The 20,341-nt window shown below is 39.7% G+C and overlaps 1 protein-coding gene across 7 annotated transcripts in view; it reads left to right on the top strand.

The window, feature by feature from the left end:
* Positions 1 to 20,341, top strand: part of akap9 (A kinase (PRKA) anchor protein 9) — a 67,428-nt gene that overhangs the window by 33,201 nt on the left and 13,886 nt on the right. For 5 of the 7 annotated variants that reach the window (XM_028596792.1, XM_028596789.1, XM_028596790.1 and 2 more), the window contains 12 exons: positions 1,613 to 1,845; positions 6,765 to 6,927; positions 9,345 to 9,439; positions 9,854 to 9,971; positions 10,908 to 10,946; positions 11,936 to 12,168; positions 13,928 to 14,047; positions 17,433 to 17,609; positions 18,128 to 18,232; positions 18,589 to 18,741; positions 19,351 to 19,437; positions 19,865 to 20,341. The exon at positions 19,865 to 20,341 is cut by the window's right edge and continues 552 nt beyond it. In XM_028596792.1, coding sequence (XP_028452593.1) covers positions 1,613 to 1,845; positions 6,765 to 6,927; positions 9,345 to 9,439; positions 9,854 to 9,971; positions 10,908 to 10,946; positions 11,936 to 12,168; positions 13,928 to 14,047; positions 17,433 to 17,609; positions 18,128 to 18,232; positions 18,589 to 18,741; positions 19,351 to 19,437; positions 19,865 to 20,341 — 2,000 coding nt within the window. The remainder of the gene's footprint in view (positions 1 to 1,612; positions 1,846 to 6,764; positions 6,928 to 9,344; positions 9,440 to 9,853; positions 9,972 to 10,907; positions 10,947 to 11,935; positions 12,169 to 13,927; positions 14,048 to 17,432; positions 17,610 to 18,127; positions 18,233 to 18,588; positions 18,742 to 19,350; positions 19,438 to 19,864) is intronic. The other 2 variants (XM_028596791.1, XM_028596793.1) reach the window with 2 other exon arrangements.

The following is a 20,341-nucleotide window of genomic DNA, read 5'->3' as shown; positions in this document are numbered from 1 at the left end:
TGTAGTTTGGCAAGAAAATATACCAGAAAACAGACCAAAAAACCTACTAAATGCAATTATGTATACACTGACACCCTCAGTATAATAATTTATAAAACATTTCTGTGCATTGCAGTTTTTGCACCATTGCAGCTGCACTTGCATTAGCATTGTGGCATTTTATAGAGCTTTGAATCTGTTTGTAGTTTGGAAAATACAAATGCAAAACATTTGCAAACCAAGTAGGGCAAAACTGTTTTAAACTACATTTATTGGAGTTTTGAAATCTGTTTTTAATTGGACTTCTAATGTGATTCAAATGTGATTTAAAATTCTATTTTTAACACAACACATCCAGAGTCTTGCTGGCAGCCGTGACTGCAGTTGAACCTCCTCTGCTGCTAATATAGTCCAAAGCAAAGGAGCAATACTGCACCATGACTACATAATGCTATTGCACAAGCAAAGAGTGGATCCTCCTCTCTATCTTCACCAAGCCTAGTATTTGTAGTTTTTTTTTCTAAAATGGAAAAGCACACCATCAGTATGTGTATGTATGCATGTGTACACTTGTCACGCACAAATTGAATGTGATCACATGCAAATAAATAACAGCTTGGACAGTTAGTTCTGTGAGTCAGATGTCAGAAGAATATCAGATTTGCCTGCAGTCTGAATGCTTCATTATAACTGAAGGTGGTGACTCCATGGGAAGTAAAGATACAAAGTATCATGTTACCAGCTAATCCTAATATTTACTTTAGGTGTTTCATGAGACTCACCACTTATGTTCAAGTTTTGTTTTTGATCAGTAAAAAAAGTATCCCCTAGAATATGCCATGTTCTTATATTGGGACGCATATGACTTATTGTATTTGACCATAGACCTCCTGACATTTTACACATTGTGATGATTATGGTGAGTTTAAATCCCTGAAATTCTGTTGAAAATAATGACATTTTGTAATAACCAGAAACTTGCATAATGCTGTCAGCATAATGACTCTAATCTGCCTCTATGCTTTAAAAGAGCCACTGCTCTGTCTCGGTTTGTTGTTCCAATACAAAAACATTTTTAATATAAAGGAAATTGTAATGTTAAAACAATGTAAATTTTGAGCCATCTCGCTGCCTGCTGCTATCATTAATATTCTCTGATAAGGTGGTTTCAAAAGTCGAATAATTAAATGCAGATTACATTGTGAAGCTTAAAGGCACAGGTCGTGTCATTTGAACCGGATGATGTATGCCTCCAACCTTTTTTATGGTTTTATATATTTAACACTGCTTTGCATCCTGTCCAATAAAAAATGCACATGACGAGCACTTTTTAAAGGTAGTCCTTGTCTTACACCAAGACTAACACCAATTAAAATTAATTTAATTTCATTACGTGAGCTTCAAGTGGTTTTAAGAAGGTAAATATAATATATAATATGATTGTGCGGATTATTCTCTCCCAGTATCCTGGTCTATCTATTTAAAGATTGGGCATACAGGTTAAAAAAAAAATTCTTTTCTAGGAAGCTGTTAAATATCTGAGTGAATTTTAAATGTGTTGACAATGTAATATACCGGTACATCAGGTTTGTGCGTCATATTTTTCTGCTCTCTGTTCTTCTTGTCATACCAGGTCACTCTTCAGAAAGTTGCCATGGCAGCGAGACCGCCGCAGACAATTTGAGTCTGTGGTCCGGGGAGACTGAGGCTGACGACGGTCTGGAGGTGTCCCAGCAGATGATGGACAACCTGCTGCATGGGGCGGGGACACAGCTGGAGAATGAGGAGCTTCTGATGGGCATAAGCAGACGTCTCCAAACTGCTCTGGAGAAGATGTTGATGGCCATCAACGACACCACCAACCAGGTACAACCATCGTTGGTTAAGTGGACTGGGATCAATGTACCGTTGGACACTTGTCTGACTGTGTATGGCACTTTCTGCTCGCTGAGAAACTCTTATAGTGTTTAATCTAAAGCATGAGTTACTGTAAGGTACAAAATAATATAATAGTTCATGATAGTAGGGCTGGCTCGCCATTTTTGAAAATGTTACATTGGTGCCAATACAAAAGTTGATTTTCTGTAGTAAAAAATACTTTTTTTCAATGTTTTACTTTACTGCGGGACAGAAACATGTTTTTAAACCTTTTATTTTATCATAACAAATATGCAGCTGGTGATTTCAGCTTAGCATAAAGTTTGGAAATGGGAAAACGATTAGCCTGCCTCTCTAAAAAGGTAACTATTTGCATACCAGCACCTGTACAACGCAATTAATTAAGATGTTATATCTCCAAGAAAACAACATGTAGAAATGACAATTGCCAGTCAGACAGCAGTATCAATATCCTCATCTAACTCTCTGCAAAAAAAGCACATTTCCAAAAATATAAACTATTATATACTAATATATACTGATTATAAAAAAGTTTTCTGATTTACGTAGATTAGGATAATATAATCAAAGTATGACCAAACCAGCCTAATAATCTGACCAAACATTTGATGCTTTGTCAAGTGAAGTGGGTTCTTTTCAGGTTGACATTCAGAAGAATTCTTCATGAACAGTCCTGTGTGTGTTTGTGCAGAAAGCTCTAGTGACACATTTAGGCATTGTCAAAACATTTAAATACCCACACTCAACACTGTTAACCCCCTCTGTGGGTTTTTACGCCTGTTCATGGAGGCATAATGGGGATGAGACTGCAGAATGTGGCCAGCAACAAAGTTGGCCTGTCTAGAATTCACAAACAAAAGAGCTGCCTCATTCCCAGTGGTTGCCTATAGATACGAACTGTGTTTACACTGAGCTTCTGTCTGGTCAATCAGCCTATCGTAGTCAGTAGTGGACAGAACAACTCCACCCCCCCTCAGGCTGTCCATGTAGTGCACCCGCTGTGTCCAGTGTCAGCCACAGAGACAGAGCCAGTTTAACTAGGCCATTGAATGTGTTACTGTAACTGCACAGCACATCACATCGTCCCGTTGGCTGTATTTCATGCGTTACTTACGCTGAGATGGGTTTTATCTTGCCGATCTAAAAATAGCTTTAAAGAAATTTCAGGCCGAGCATCACTACTGTTGCAGCATCCATCTACACCGCAGAGTGGCTGTTGGTTGAATGTTATTTATTGAATCATTTGTTTTTAAAGGCTACTGTATTCACCACATTTAGATTACGATATACCCTCTCTCTTCAGTACCTTTTTCTTGATCTTTTTGGTGGTTTGCTTCACTTTATTTATTTTGTATCATCAAACTGAGAATGATCTGACAATTTGATCTTCTCTGTTTGTCATTTTTGATATTATTACTGTAGCACTACAACTTATATACTGTACATTTCTATACCTTGGTGTCACAAACTCAAAACGTTTTGGTTTGGTCCTCTAACAGAGAGTTGTTTATGATAGTAAACAATAGAGCTGAATTCATAATTTGATGAATCTGTAATAAATTTGATAAACAATCCATTATTTAAAAAAAAAAAACGAAAGCAAAAATGCCAGAAAATTCATAATTTATACAGTAAATGTCAAGATGGTTTCTGGGAAATTATGAAATTTTTAATTACGATAAATTAGTCAAGAAAATGCTCAAAAGTCGTAAATAATCATAAATTGCAGCCCCATTAAAACCACATCATAGATTTTTCGAGCAAATGATGTGTTACACTGTTTGCCTCTCCTCCAAGTACACGCCATTAACAGCACAATAAACTTGTAAACAACAAATCCACTTAATGGTTTGTTCAATGATTTCCCTGCTGCTATTGATCTGATATACATTAGTCTTGTCTGTAAGTGGTGCTGGGTCGTCACTTCTTGTCTGAGAAGCAGAGATTGATGACACAAGTCGTCCAGGAATGTTAAGTGTCTTTGTTAAACTACTGCTGTAAATGATTTCCCTGGAGAAGGTGTTTGCTAACTTATTGTCCACTCCCATTATCTGCCGGTGAGACGTGGAAATTGTTTGTGTGCAGTCAGTATGACGGTTGACATGCCAAACAGATACAGTAGGTGGGACCAAGAGGCGGCATGTCAGAATGCCTTAATTGCTTCTATATGCTGCTACATAGGGACGGAATCCAGTTTGACAACTTTTTGTGGGGAGGGCGTGTGCTGTCTGTAGGTTATTTATGTGTACAGGGAGAGCCTGTGCTCTATCTGCTAAATCTACCTGGCTCTAATGATAGAAGCCACACCTGCTTCCCTCCCACTTTTGCTGAACACTATCCTGCTGTGTGCGATCAATGTAGGAAGTGAAAGAACAATCCTCTCGTCTTGAGTGGTGAAAACCTGGCCTGGAAGTCTTTGGAGCACGTAGGTAGACGGAGACTAAGTGAGTGTAACGTAGTGACAGTAGCCTGCCTTGGGTAAAGTAAGCCTCGCCTGACAGGACAGAGAGATCCGGCTACAGTGAGTAATATTATGGAATGAGAATGGGAGCATGCGTGGAACGGAAATGACAGCAATCCTAGGAAGAAGTAAAAGCGAAAGAGTGAAAGACTTAAGATCCAAGCGCTGTCATTTCACCCTCGGCTGGCTGCCGCTCGGACTAAACAATTAAAAGGGGCCCCTGGGAGGCTTCCCTGCAGGTCGCGGTTGCTACGGCAGCATAGTATTGTTAATGAATCTCCAATGAGAGAGAGGAGAGCAAGCCGGAGCAGACGTGGGGGTGTGAGCTTTACCGAGCGGCATGATATGGTTTCACTCTGAAGAAAGAAGGTCAGAGAGAAAAGAGAAAGAGGGTTGGAGATCTTCAAAGAGGACGTGAAGAGAAGAAATGCTTGCCTTTGTTTACAAACCTCCTGTGGTTGTGTACAGGAATGCCTTTTAAACTGCCAGAGCAAGATGTGACTTTCACCTGCTGTCAAGGATGACACTTTTTGGTAGGACCATAAGAAAGCACATGAACTCGGATGACTTTCTCTCTCGACATTTACCTGGAACCTGTTCTACCTCTGACCAGCAGCATGTGATTGAGATTACGTGAATGTGACCCTCTCCAATTGTTGTTTACTCTTCTTGTGTGTGTTGAAAACACATAGAAACTGTTGCTTGGAGCTACCACAACGTTGCTCACAGCTTTATCCCCCACTTGACTTTTTTCTCAGTTGGGGTTGCACAGCTCAGCCTGGCAGGTCATGGCAAATGGGAACCTCTTTTGATAATTCCAGAAAAGGAGCTCCAACATAACGAACCGAGGTTGGAAGGTCTCCCTTCATCCATCTATCTTTTACCATGGATTCCTACCGCTCTTACTGGAACTCAGGCATGCAGAGCAGCACGTGGATGGAAGGGGAGGACCAGGATGTGTACGAAGTGGAATCTCGTGTACCCCTTCCCCGACCTTTCCCATTATGCAGCACCTTAAACGAGAAAAATGCTGTGGTGGTACAGACGCAAATCTCACATGTCAATCACAGGACTAATGGTCACCTTCTTAAGGTTATCTCCAAAATCTCCCTGCCTACTCCTCCGTACACAGTAAGTTTACACCTGGTAAATGTACTGTAACTGAACTGCGTTGGAGTTTTTAAATTGTACGAAAAGATTGGGTTAGTGCAATTTTAAACAGTCTGCACATTTTATAGGTACAATCACCACAGCCTGTTTTGTTGTTCAGGTCTGCGCATGCAGATGATGTAATTTAAAGGCCATTCCACGTAGGAGCACAGCAGTTATTTCTGTGCTGCTTTTGAAACCGTAGGTGAAAGATTAAAGACTTCTATGTGCCAGGGTCATGTTACCACTTCCTGGTTCCTATAATGTTACAAAAAGACCTTTGCTCAGGGAGATACGGTAATCTATGGAAAGTAACAAATGGGAGTGTGTTCACGGGTTATTGCAATATGATGATTTCATAGCTGTGACACACGGAAAAGATGCCTTCTGTCACCTGACCTGAAGGTTATTAAACTAATTTCATATAATTATTTCAGTGTGTTTCTGTCACATTTGCACATAACTTCATTTTGTTGTTGACTTTTGTACAAGTTGCCTTTTTGTCCAATGCCATTACTTTAAAGTCTGTCTGCACATTATGCATTAATACCATGAACTGTTTTGTCAAACCATATGTAATGGCAGTATATTCCTAAAGGTGACAACAAAATGCTTTTCTAAGTAACTTAAAACAACGTGCTTAACTTTGTATTGAAATTAGGGAACATATATATACATGTATACATACATATGTATGTATGTGTGTATGTATGTATGTATGTGTGTGTGTGTATATAGTAGATTTAGTTCAATACCAGTATCAGTTAAAAGATTTGCAGCTAGAAAGCAAATTCCCTAATTTCAATACAAAGTTAAGCACGTTGTCGTGTGTGTATATATATGTGTGTGTATGTATATATATATATACATATACATATATATAAATAAATATATAACATATTACAGTAAGTAGATAAAATCTGTTTTCCAAATGGGCTGAAAGATATGGTTGATATCAATATCTTGATATTTTAAAGGATATTTTCTAGGTTCCATTCATATGATGTTGGTAAATGTATGTAAGTAATGTCAAAATAATCAAATGGACATTGAGATCAATAAACTGTGGTCCACTGTTATGCATTACATGAGACTAAACATTTTATATGTAGAAAACAAGAACGTCAATAACTATTTTTTTTAAATCAGTGGACTTCCCCTTTAGTGCAAATAATTCCTTTTCAATGGATGTTCTTCTAAGCTTATTTAATGTCCTCTTTCCCTAACTCTACTCTAACTCTTCTTCTTGTGTGACTCTTTCCTCTTCCCCTCTCAGCTTGAACATGCCAGGATGACCCAGACTGAGCTGATGCGGGAGTCCTTCCGCCACAACCAGGAGATGAACGAACTGCTTCAGAAGCAGGAGGAGCTGCAGGAACTGTTGTCCGAGGAGGCCCGGGCACGGGAGCAGCTGGCTCTGGAACTTCACCGGGCTGAGGGTGAGTTTTTCTGAAAAACATGTTCATTTATAGGAAATATGATCAGCATGGAATATATTAATTTGTTTTCCTGGCTTGTACATTCATTTTATTTAAATGTTGGTCATTTTCTATGTGGGGTAGGAAGTCTGCACAGTACTGTCATCCACTGTTTGCAGCTTCTTTATAGGATTTCTTTATAGCCTCTTTATAGGATGAATGGCAGTACTCTCTATTTCTCTAACTGAAGATGTGATAAGGTGTGTCTTTATGTCAGAATAATTACAGAAAACTGAGAGCATAATGAGGAACTGAAGTGAAAAAGCATCTGTGCATCCTTTTGGGGGAGGGGGGTGTTACAGGGAGTGCTGGCATCAGCTGTTTGAAAGGAAGAGTACAGGCGTGTGAGACAATCTGTGGTGACAAATCGACAAATGGTAATTTCTGTTTGGCAGCCTGTCTCTGATTTGTGTTTGACAACTAAATCATGAGGGTTTGTGTTTTTGGAGGTGAAGGTATCTGTGTGAGAACACCGTAAAATCTTTAAGCTTCATTAACTTTGATTCACCAAGAAGTCAGTGGCCATTTGTTGACAACAGTGTAAGTGCTGTGACAGATTTTATTGGGGTACTAATGTCCCATCCATGTCAAAGACAGCTGGTCCACGAGGGTCAACTCTTACAACCACATCCACTCTCTCACTCACCAGTCAACTGGGCTGACTTTAAGTCTCTCACACAAATTGGCAAATGTACAGTACAGCAGTCATTTCTTTCTTTCTGGCTTTGTGTACACACTGAACAGTGGTGAGTGTATAGCCTTTTCTAATCTTATATTATCTTTAGTGGTATCCTGTTATGATGTTTGTTTTCTGTAATCCTATAGAGGTGCTGAAGAATAGCAAATATTTGCTGTCATAAAGTTTTACAGCATTGACTATCAAAGAGGGAGACAATGTGTCAAGCTGTAAAAGATAAAATAAGGAACATTATGGAGAATAGGACTGCATCTAACAATTATTATATTATAATTTATTTTATTTGTCAAAGTAAAGCAACAAATCCGCCAATTTTAGAAGCTGAAACCAGATATTTAATATTTTTGCTTGAAAAATGGTAAACAATCTGTCAATTATCAAATTGTTGGCAATTCATTTTCTATCAGAAAATAGATGCTACATCCCAAACTATTCCCTGTCATTTTATGTAAAAAAGTCGCAGAGCACCTGTGCCTATGTGGTCATGTGGCATGCATCTTCTTCATTAACTTTTAGGGAGTGCTTGACATCTGCTCAGCCTCTTGTTTCTTGGCCATCTCCTTGTGCAAATGCCAATGAAGTCAAAGATATATAATTCCCCTCCTATTGTGTTGGTGATCCACAGAGGTGAAAGCTCAGGGTGTGGCCTTTTCAAACTGGTTTTAAATTAAACAAAGAGACAGGCTCATCCTGGAAAAAGATCCTCTTCACTGATTGACAGAACATATGTCTGTGAAAAGGATGAAAAGTATTCTTTTGTTATGGTTTAACAATTGGGGAAAAGACTAAGTTGGACAACATGAAGCTGTGGAAATATTGTCTTGCAGAATATATGTGATTATGGATTCCCAGTAGAGCTCTGTTTGGTTAGTAGACAATGTTTTTTAATGTAATTAATCACGTGCATCGGATAGCTACTGTATGTAGGGATCCCTCCTTAGGCAAACTTTGCACAAAGCTTTGGTTCCTGCTTAGATGTCTAAAATAATAGTTAGCTCCTGACCACACAGGTGTTTTACCTTCTGCCTCTCTTTGTTTTACATAACACACAGAGCGCATTGAGCCCATAAAAGCCTCAAACACTCATTCTATGCCAAAGTTACAGTAAATTAATAACTGGATTATTAGTCTCTTTGTGTGTGTGTGTGTGTGTGTGTGTGTGTGTGTGTGTGTGTGTGTGTGTGTGTGTGTGTGTGTGTGTGTGTGTGTGTGTGTGTGTGTATAACTGTCTTTAACTGTGAGCTGAATACATCCTGGTGCTTAATGCTTGCTGACCTGTGACAGAGCAGTACAGTAATGATTGCATTTCATTGTGTTTACAGCTCAGTCTGTCAAGCAAAATGGGTCAGCCATGCTCATTTGTGTTTCTGCATTTGTATGCAAGTTTGCGTGCCTTGGCATTTATGTATGTATGTTTTTGTTTGCTGTGTGTGTGTGTGTGTGTGTGTGTGTGTGTGTGTGTGTGTGTGTGTGTGTGTGTGTGTGTGTGTGTGTGTGTGTGTGCGCGCATGTTTGACTGAAGCTGGTCAAGTCTCAAAGTAGCCTAGTTCCTCTTAATTCTTCTGTTAAGTGATTGTAAGAATGGGCGGCTATGAAAGATGCAATAACTTTATGAAAGGGAAATTATGAATTTCTATTTTAGCTCCCTCTATAACTGTCCTCTTGCTTCATCCACATTCAGGTCTGATTGATGGCTACACGGGTGAACGGGCTGCGCTGGAGGAGCAGTTGCGTCACAAGGAAGAGCTCCATCTGAGCCTCGAGCAAGAGCTGCAGGTGAGGTATTCCAGCTGCAGAGGAGAAAAATAATTACCTTTTTTATGTGTGATGGTACATGACGTTTCTAACCTTAGGTAGATTTTTGTGCCTGTGGCGCAGAACAGTAGTGACTCACGTGTAATACTTGAGGTTGAATTAGTTAAAATATCTGCCAGAAAAAAAACATATACGGTCTTCATATAAAATAAAATTTAAGATATTAGGTAGTGTCAATTCTCTTTAGTGTCATAATAACATATCATCATGTATGTATTCAAGCTAAAGCGCTGGTGATATACTATATATTTTTCTTATTGTCAAATACAGAACATCCCCAGTCTAAATGTTAAATAACAACGTCTATTTACATTCATCATACTCTATGTATCCATTTTCTGCCAGTCTGTAACTGAATGTCCTTTCTCCATGCAGGTGACAGGTAGCCGGCTGCAAGAGCTGGAACACGAGAGGCTTCAGATGCAGGAGGAGCGGGAGCTGCTGTCACGGCAACAAGATGCCATGAGGGAGCACGCCGGGCCCCGTGAGCTTCGTAAGTATCCCAGAATTCATTTACCGACAATATACTCTGTACAGATTTTTAATAGCCCAGTCAGTTGAAAGGAACATATTAGGAAATTCTAAACTGGAACTGAATTTAGTGTATGTTTGATTATGTGACCTTTATTGCATCATAGTTAGTGTACCAAAGATAATAGATGAGGAAACAAAAATACACAATCTCTCAGGTTTTCTGTTCTTTTTTTATCAATGCTCAAGTTTCAGTTAGTTTGGTATGGTTGTATTAAAAGAAAAATGCCTCACCTAAATGAAATCATAGTGTTCCTTGAATTACACAGGACAGCTTGATTTGTGAAACCCAGAGTCGGTCAGCTGCATGTCATACGACAGTCGTTATCATTGTTTTAGCTCCTGTTTCAAAGAAGTGTATATTGACAGTATACAATAAAATCTATACTGTTTTTTATCAAAGAGCCTACATTAGCCATAATTTAGGTGCATTGTCAGCGACAGAATTTTAGACCAAAGGTCAAAAAGTCAATAAAATATTTTTGGAATGTTTTCAAACTCTGAGGCAACTCTACATTTCTTACAAAGTTGCTACCAGTATTTGTGCCGCAAGTCATATATTTACAGATATTCGCCAAGAAGTGCTCCGGAAACATGAAGCTCGATAACAGTATCTGCTAATTTTGCATTATAACTCCTGTATAATCAAAAAGGTATCCCAGTAAATTCTTTGATAAAATGGTGAGTATTCTGTATCTAAGGGTATGAACCAAAAGGGCTATTTCAGAAACTTTTTCCTTTCACAGCATCCTTTCTACAGCATTAACCTACTGCTGTGAAACAGACAAAAGCACTGCTATTCTGTCGTCACCCTTTTCTATTCTTTATCTAAGACTTTTCATGTTCATGACATAAACAAGAGCATGTTACATTCCTGTGCTTTCTTATTCTCCTGTAGGCCTAGTTGAAGCTGCAATGGTTGCAGCACCTGAAGCAGGTGTGTCCACTTTGAGCATGGCTCAGTCATATCTACTATATGTTCCTTATAATTGTCTACTGTAGCTGAGTGACACAATATCTCTATATCTTAATATCTTAACTCTAATCCAGCAACTAATCCAGCAAATCTTGGAGCTTGCTTGCTATTGGCTCACAAACTCACTCAGTTCAATCACTAACCTTTGCTTCAGCTTTTCATCTTGATTGATTTTTGTCCTGGTTCGTCATTTTTAATGTCTTAGAGTCGATGTTAAGCACTCATTTTAGCATGATGAAATGAAAGTAATCTTCAGACACTTATATTTAGTCATTATTTCCTCACTGTCAATCATCTACACTCTGAATTAAGCACATTTTTTATTGTTATATATTTTTAGAGCTGTAGATGCTGTGCTTACAGCATTTCTTTGAGTGAGTGAGATTATTGGCTGTTCAGGAAGTCCATCTCCCCTACCTGTAAATGCTTATTGGGCATGGATATCGCAATGTCTGGGCTGTCCACGTGTTTGTTCTGTCACTTGCACTCTCTCACCTTTTTACTTTTGCACTAATCCTGCAGAGTTTGATCCTGGGTAAACCGGTGTGGGTTGTTAACTGGTGGCAGCGGAAGGGCAAAGAGGCATCATGTTGGGGAATCATGTTTAGTAATGGGGCATCATGTTGGGAAGTTGACTGAGATGTTTGAAGAGTCTGAAGTTAGCCTTGCATTCAGTTGAAGCTATATATGTGACCACAACATTAAAATTAAAATTGCAAAATTTCAGAGAAGGAAGTTGACATATTATTTTTTTTCAATATTTTTTAATAACATGGCAAAAAGCAATTCAATCCAATCACATGGCTCTTTCAGACTCTTCAGTAGCTCCATCTCAGCATCCTGTTCATCACCAAAATCAAACCTGAATGAATCATTAACTGAAGTTCGCCACCTATAGTTGAACGGCAGTGATGCCTAACCTCCCCTCCTTCCTCCGCTGTATTCTGTAGACCTTCTGGAGGAGACGGAAAAGCTGATGAAGGAGAAGGTGGAGGTACAGCGTCAGGCCGAAAAGGAGAATGCCGACCTCCTGAAGCAGGTGAAGCAGCTGGAGGTGGAGCTGGAAGAGCAGGTCAACAGGGTGATCGAGTTGGAGCATGCTCAGAGCACAGAGAGCGGAGACCTCCGACAACAGGTCCAAGCTCTGGAGAAACAGCTGGAGAAGAACAGGAGGTTCCTCGATGTGAGTGACAAAGAAAATTGCCAATAGTCTCATGTAGCTTTTACTCAATATTCAAAATTATCGATACTCTCTTGTCAGTGACAAAATTATTAAATTTGTATTCATATTTGGGCAGCTTTAAATCATGAATAACATTTTGATTGGAGATGAATTAATTGATTTGCAGAAAATCTGCAAGAATTTTGTTAATCGATGAATTGTTCAGGTCATTTTTAGGCAAAAATGTTCATAAAGCTATGTGTCTCGAGCTCTTAAATGTAAAATATGTGCTGCTTTTATTGTCATTTATCACAGTGAATTAAATATCTTTGAGTTTTAGACTGTGGTTGGACAAACAAAAAGGCAATTTGAATTTGTGGGAAGTTTATTCTTATGTTCATTCTTATTTACATTTTCAAAATTTTATAAACCAAGCTATTTATTGATTAATCAAGAAAAGAATCCCTAGTGCTTCAAATCTTTTGCAAAGTGTCCTTTGCTTCTGTTCTGCATGCAGCTTATTGTCCCTTATTAGTAATAGCCAAGTGGCATGTAAAAAATGAAAACTTTTAAAAAACTCATCACAATATCTTGCAACGTATGTTACAACCATGACTGTTTCTTGGGACAGGCTATGTTGCAGACAACACCTTTTTTAAAAATGTCAACACCTTTAGGTCCCATGGAATGAAAACTTCACTTTATGAGGTTTTTTAACATTAATATGCGTTCCCCCAGCCTGCATATGGTCCCCCAGTGGCTAGAAATGGCGATAGGTGTAAACCGAACCCTCGGTAACCCTGCTCTGCCTTTGAGAAAATGAAAGCTCAGATGGACCAATCTGGAATCTTGCTCCTTATGAGGTCATAAGGAGCAAGGTTACCTCATCTTTCTCTGCTTTCCCAGCCCAGAGAATTTGGCCCACCCATGAGAGAGAGACATCATGGCTTTCAAACGAGCAAAGTGGCAGTTGGTCAAGGCCACACCCCCACCCTCCACCTTGCCGCGGAAAGTGATCACATCATTGACCAACAAAAACCTGGTCTAAAGTCAATAACGCAGTATTTTATTATTATTTTAAAAGCGCAAATATTTTTGGCTTGTGCACAGTGCACGCACACTGTCCTTGTTACACACACAGGGACGCGCAGCAGCAAACAAGCATGCAAAAGATTAAAAATAAAAAATATTACAATGTGAAATAGTTTTGGTGGCATAGTGCTCGTGCCATATGATCTGCTCTCGCACTTTCACTTCACTCACGAGCAGATCAGTTTATTCTCCTGAAAATCTCTCCTTCCTGCTTAGCAAATCCGCTTTCATAATAGCAATGCGCCAAGGTACAAACACGCCTGGCTTTTAAAGCAACACTATGAAACTTTTAGCTGCAGCTGTAGGTCCAATGAGACAGCCTGTAGGGCTAAAAGTTACATAGTGTTGCTTTAAAGGGAATGGGAGATGACTCTCTGATTGGTTTATTGCATGTTACGCCCAAAACACACGTATGATTAATTAAGACACTATGTACAAGCCTTTTGAACCATGCGCCTGGCGCACTGACCCTTTTTTCCGCTATTAAACTAGCAAAAGTTGATTTGTACACGCCCAGAATGCACCTGCGCCAGGCTCTTCATGCCGTGCGCTTGGATCATTAAAATAGGGCTCTTGCTCTCACAGCATCTGATGATTAATAGGTGAATTTGCCTTTGCAAATAAAGCAAGCCTGTATTGAAGATCTGATTCAATATTTTCATATTCTTGTCTTTATTTTGGTGTCTAGGAACAAGCTGTGGACCGAGAACACGAGAGGGATTTCTTCCAGCAGGAGATCCAGAAACTGGAACAACAGCTGAAGAATCCACAGAAGCTTCAGGCTGGCTCTGAGCAAAGAACCCGAGAGGTAACAAGAGAAAGTTCTGTTCTCTGCCAGAGGACCAGGCATTAATAGAGATGCTTATTTTCTGAAAATAACACTGTTGTTATGGCTATAAACACTGCACTGAGACTCAGAAAGAAAGAACAATAGAGCTGGTAGAATTACCTGTGCTGCCTCCAAAATGACACCAAATAGTGGGAGTGTTTACACAGGCGATAGAGTGAGAGTGGGATTGTTTGTTCCTTGTGATCCTACAGTTGTGTAATAGTAGGTTTTATTTGCATGATCATTGAAAACACAATACAGTGGGAGTGATAAGATTTGCTGAAGTCAATCACTACCCTGGTGCAGCTGTTACTCAGATGTGTTTGTATGACATAAGGACAATTACATGTAATTTAACCCCAAATATCACATTTCAGAAGTGAATACTCATGTCATGAGGTCATGACTGATTTGATTTCCTTAGCGACAACTGCTGAGATTTTATAAACTAAATCCAAACGATTTAGATTAGAGTTATCTATATGTTTTTATTAACAATGGATCAAGTGAAGATGTGTAATGTGAAATGTGTCGATTGTAGTGATGAACCCACAGAGATTTTATCACCCTCTCACTCTGCATTTCCTCTCAGCTCTACTGAGCGTTTTAAATAATTTAGCAAATTTTTTAGATTTTACAGCCCACAACTTAACTTGGTTCACTGTCATTGCTGTCATTAACCTTGTTTCTAGCTCAAAAGCTCAGATAAATCCACTGTACGCTACCTGCTCAGCATCAAACAGCAGACAGACAAAGTTAGCTGGTAAACATAGTGGAGCATTTAGCAGCTAAAGAGCTAGATAATTCCACTTCAAATGAATGCTAATGTTGCTCTACTGGATGTGTTAATAGGTGACTGTTTGCTAACATATTCAGCAGATCAACTTTTTAAGGCTATAATAAATCCATGTTGTGTTTACACCTTGTTCCATTGCCCCCAAGTGGCCAAAAAGTAAACAATGACAGACATTACACCTGCACCAAGATGTCTGTAATCTTTATTGTTATAGGATCCCAATTAGCTTCTACAGATACAGTTGCTAGTCTTCCCAGTAAGCTTTGATTTCCACAACTATCGTCAGTCAATTCGTAACTTCCTTCCTTTGGTCCTGTCCTGAATTTTTGACTGGATTTTGATGGTCACATTTTCATTTTATATCATTATACAGTATATGAGGAGTAGTTGACAGTAATAGAAAAAGGTCTTAACCTGCCTTTTTAAGTTTTCATATTTGGCACAAAATGGCAGAATGACATTTCTTTTTGTGCGTCAGTCTCATTCATCACAGCAGTTTTAACCTTGATGTTGTTTATGTATTTACTTTGTCTGTGCTCTGTGCATTACTCTTTGGCTTCTCAAGGATTTCATCATTGACTGTTATTTTCCATCCACTCACAATCTAGCCCCCAGTTCACTCTGGGCAAGGAGAAATTTAATTTTGATCAACACGGTTGTCATTATTTTGCAGCAAATTTGAGGCGCTAATTATGTCCTCAAACCAAACGACTGGATCCTTACACAGGAAAAAGTAATTTGCCGGTAAAGCATCATACCCTGCTAACTGAAGGCATCATGTTTATAATCATCATTATCATCATCATCATCATCATCATAATAATAATATTTAATTAATAAATAATTAAAGTTATTAAACAGTTAAATTCAACTCATTTGCCTTTTGATGATATAAAGAAATTAAGCCACACTGGGTTATGGGCCCTATCAGAAACATCATTTTACAATTTAAGTCAGTTAATCCCTCAGGGGAAGATGACTTCAATGCTCAGCGGTATCACCATGTTCTCTGTCCTTTCCTTACTGTCTTTGTAACTGAAGTATCCTTGATTTGCCCCTGCTGCATGTTAGTCTTTGAAAGGTCTGTTTGTTTAAAGACTTGAATTATATAACTTGTGACTGTATTTAGCTATGAGTTCTGTGGTTTCCTCGTGTTCATAGCATTAATTTCAGTCTCACTTTTGCTTTAAACTCACAGGCTAATACCCAAAAGATAGATAACCTGTACAACTTCTATAATTTCCAGAGACCCTTGCCTCATTATCACTAAGTGCTTTTTCTTTCCCCTCTTGCCCTTGAAATCTCCATCCTCTGAACCTTTATGCCTTCTCTCTCCCATGGCTATTACAGGTGGACGGAGTAACCTCTAAGGTATTGCTTCTAGCTACACGTAGAATCAAGTCTACCCCAGAGAGCATTTAGTTAGTTTTAGTAATCCTGCCCAATCCTGTAGCAATTACTGGCCTGTCCATCTTGCGTTTCCTCTTCCTTTTTCCAGTTTGATCCATCTCTGCCGTGTTTGTCTTCATTTGGAAGCGGCTTCAATTGTCCTCTCTCACTCTGCTCCTTTCTCTTGTGCCTCCCCTCAATGCCAAACTTAACAGCAAAACAGAAGACAAAGTGGGGTGGAAGAAGGGTGTTCACCAACTCGGTGTAGAACAAACATCATGAAAGTATCCTCTCTAATGATGATTGTCTTTCGATACAAAACTCACTTTTTGCATGGCAATGCAAAGAACCTTCTTACATCAATATGAATTGTAGTTTGTAAAACTAACCATGGAAAATCCTTATTTGCCACATTAGCAATGTGAAATGTTGAAATTTTTAGAATATTTGAAACGCTCTGGAGTTGACTTGAATTCCATCCATAAATGAATTACAAGGGACATTCTGGTACAGTAAAGCTTAAAGAAATATAAATAAACCATTCAGTGCAGAAGTACTCTCATGAAGAGTTCATCATACTCTCTTGTCACATTAATATTTAATGAAGGGCTGTCAGTGAGGGTGTGTATTTCATCTGCCTTACTACAGTGTCATTTTGTTTTGAATAGAAACTCAGGTGTCTATAACATCCTTACAAAGGCATTTATGAAACAACAAGATACATAAAAAAGTCAGTCAGTCTTTTATGAAACATAATTTTCTTGTTAAATCAAGCAGGGGGAACAGTTTACCCTCTAGATTTTCCCATTTCCTGAGATAATCCGAAACAAACCTTCCTCCTGTGGACCCTTCTTCCTCCTGTTCATTGATCTGCTGATGTTTTGCCGTCTCACAGATGGATCAGTTACCTGCCAGCGGTCCTCCTGGTTAATGTACTGCTCTGTGGTTTGTGTCACCCTGAATGAAATCTCTCTCTCTCCCCTCTGTCCCTGCACCTCTTTTCACTCTCAGCCCCCTCCTTTCTCAGGTGGATCAGCTGACCTCCCAGCTAGCTGTACATGTACCAGCAATGCTGTAGCGTGTGGTGTCTGAGAGCGGTTCCCATTAAACGACTCCCCCTCTCTCTCTCTCTCTCTCTCTTCTGCTCCCTTCATTTCTCTCTCTCTCTCTCACTACCAGGTGGACCAGCTGACCTCGCAGCTAAAGGAGAAGGCGGATTGGTGCAGTGAGCTGCTGCTCAGCTCAGAGCAGCTGCGTCGTGAGTTGGGAGAGCGCGACGAAGAGATTGACAAGCTGGAGAGCCGCATCCGTGAGCTGGAGCAGGCCCTGCTGGCCAGCGCTGACTCCCTGGAGAAGGTTAGGAAAGGGAGGGGGGGAGGGAGATGAAGGATGTCCAGGAGACGGAGTAAGAAACAGCAAGAGAGAAAAAGCAGTCTGAATAATAGCTGTGGAGCATGGTAGAGGGTGTGTGTGTGAGAGGATGTATATGAGATGACAGCTGGAGAAGGAATGGGAGGAGGGTTGAGACGCACACAGAGAGAGAGAAAGAGAGAGAGAACAATGTGTGGGTGTCTCTACTTCAGCTGCCCGGCAGTTTGTTTTTAGTGATAACACTGATGGCTAGCAACTGTCAAGATTGCCCCCCAGTGTTCGTGGAGGACTGTTGTGAGTGAATAAAAAGGAGCAGTGCAGGAAATGCTCATATATCTGCTTTACAAATGAGTTCCAGTTGCATGATAAAGGATACAGCAACATCCATTTATAGTTTGCATCCTTGAAAATCTGTTTGATCACAAGAGCTTGTTCCTTCACGCCTTTCTGTGCATGCTGTTAATAACTGCTGTGCTAAATAGTTTCTTTTGTGTGTGTCGCAGATTGAACAAAAGAAGCAGCATGCATCCATCACAGAGGCAAAACACTCCACACTGGAGGCTCAGTTACAGACGGAGAGAGAAGCTCTGGAGCGGAAAGAGAAAGAGGTAGCGTGCTGCTCAGGATGGATAATCAACGGATAATATTTCAATTTGACGATTTGAAGATCCAACTGGGAGTGAAATGTTTTAAATTTGTGGTTTGTAGTCGGCATGCAGGTGTTACAGCAATGTTTTTCAATAGCATTGCAACTGCATGTAATGCATCATACGCTTCTTTGTCCTGCATTGACAAACCATTAGTACTGTAGTGTCCTTTGAAATGTGCATTTTTGTTTAATTACATGAATAGTAGAAAACAATTATAGCTAACAAGTGAAGCAGAGGAAATCAGAGTTGTTAAATTTTCAGTCGTCACGTGGTGTCTCCTCTGAAGTGCTTGCCACGTTTACCTGTCGCCTCAGATCGGTAACCTGGAAGAGCAGCTGGAGCAGTTCAGAGAAGAGCTGGAGAACAAGAGCGAGGAGGTGCAGCAGCTTCACATGCAGCTGCAGATCCAGAGGAAGGAGATCAGCAGCCAGCAGCAATACCTAGAAACCAGGGATAGCATGCTCCAGGTAAAGAGCCGTCCTTGTGTGAAAACGTCTTAAAGTATCTTTACGAAAGATTTTGAATTCCAGAAATTCAAGAAGTGGTTGATTCTGGTTGTGTGTGGGTGAACTGAGCCACTCTGGCTTCTTTAAAACTGTGGATATCAGTATCAGACAGAGACTGGCCACATATTGTGTTAAAAGATGTTTACACTTGTATTCTCAGTTATTATATGATTAACGTGTGTTTTCTACTCACAAACTGTACTGAAGAGTAAAAGATAAACCACTGGTTGCTGGTGAATTTAAAACTGTTGGCTGATGTGACACACAAGTTCTGGCGTATTCACACAACCAAAACAGGACTTTTTTATGTAATGCATATACCACAATTATGTATATATAATATTTATATTTCTCTCTCAAACGGCAAAAACATTTTGGTTTGGGTGTTTCATTTAATAAAGAGATATTTGCTCTATGTTGCTAATTTTAGTTTGCACATTTTGCAAGACTGCCACTGCCGGCACATTTTTTGTTTGACTCAATCGGTGTACTTTCAGTAGTCCACCATGAGGCTGCCTCTTCGTGGACTTTCATTAATAGCCATCACATTATAATCTCTGACTTTTGAAGGTGATGGAGGAGAAGGACAGGGAAATAGCACTTCTTAATGAACAGATCACTAAGCTCCAACACATGGAAACAGCCTCTGATAACAAGGTAACGCAATATATGCATATACGAAATAGAATAAAAGTCTATTTCGAATACGCATATCTCCGTGTTAGTCAGTGTGTGTGTGTTTTCTGCATTCGTGTACACTTTTATTTTTGTTTTCACCATTTATTTATTTGTTGGGTTGTTTTTGCTTGTTTTATTTCGGTAAGTAGTTCTACAGCCCCATCGTCTGTTGTGAGGTGATCATTTGCTCGTGTGAAGTGGCTTTCTAAACCTCTGGGTCTCTGACGAGTTTTTACAACCTGATCAATTTCAGAAATTTAAATACAAATGCCATCGAATTAACTTCAGCCCAAAGAATCTCTAAGCACAACAGGGACTCAGAGGTTTATCTGAAAAGCGGGATAGCTATGGACTCCTCAAATCTGACATTTTTATGGTTTAATAATGTCTGTATATTTCTCTTTAGGAGATTGATGGGAGGGATGAGCTGATTAAAGACCTGGAGTCCCAGGTGGAGTGCCTGCAGAGCGAACAAGAAACCTTAAAGAGGAATAATGAGGAGGAGCTTGACCAACTAAATGCAGTCATAGACAGACTTCAGCAAGAACTGGCCAATATCGAGCAGAAGCAGGCTACAGAGGAAGACGAGGACACCAAGGCTGAGCCAGAGAGTGCTGTGTGGAGGCCAAGTAAAGAGGAATACGATGAAATGAAGCAGAGAATGGACCTAGCCACCAAAGAGGTCAATACACTCAAAGCCGAGCACAGTAAGCTGTTGGAGACATACCTGCGCTTGAAAGAGAGCGCAGAAGCTTTAGCTGATACAGAAAAACTGGAGAGCTCAGAAGGCGAACTTGAAGAAGCTCTCAGAGAGAAAACTGCAGGCTTTGTAGTCATGCAGGCCCAAGTACAAGCTTTAGAGCAGAGTGCAACATCCAGAGTG

The sequence above is a fragment of the Perca flavescens genome, chromosome 14, assembly GCF_004354835.1.
Source record: "Perca flavescens isolate YP-PL-M2 chromosome 14, PFLA_1.0, whole genome shotgun sequence".
Lineage (NCBI taxonomy): Eukaryota > Metazoa > Chordata > Actinopteri > Perciformes > Percidae > Perca > Perca flavescens.
The sequence above is the reverse complement of the archived record's forward strand: the minus strand, read 5'-3'. Positions and strand labels throughout refer to the sequence as shown.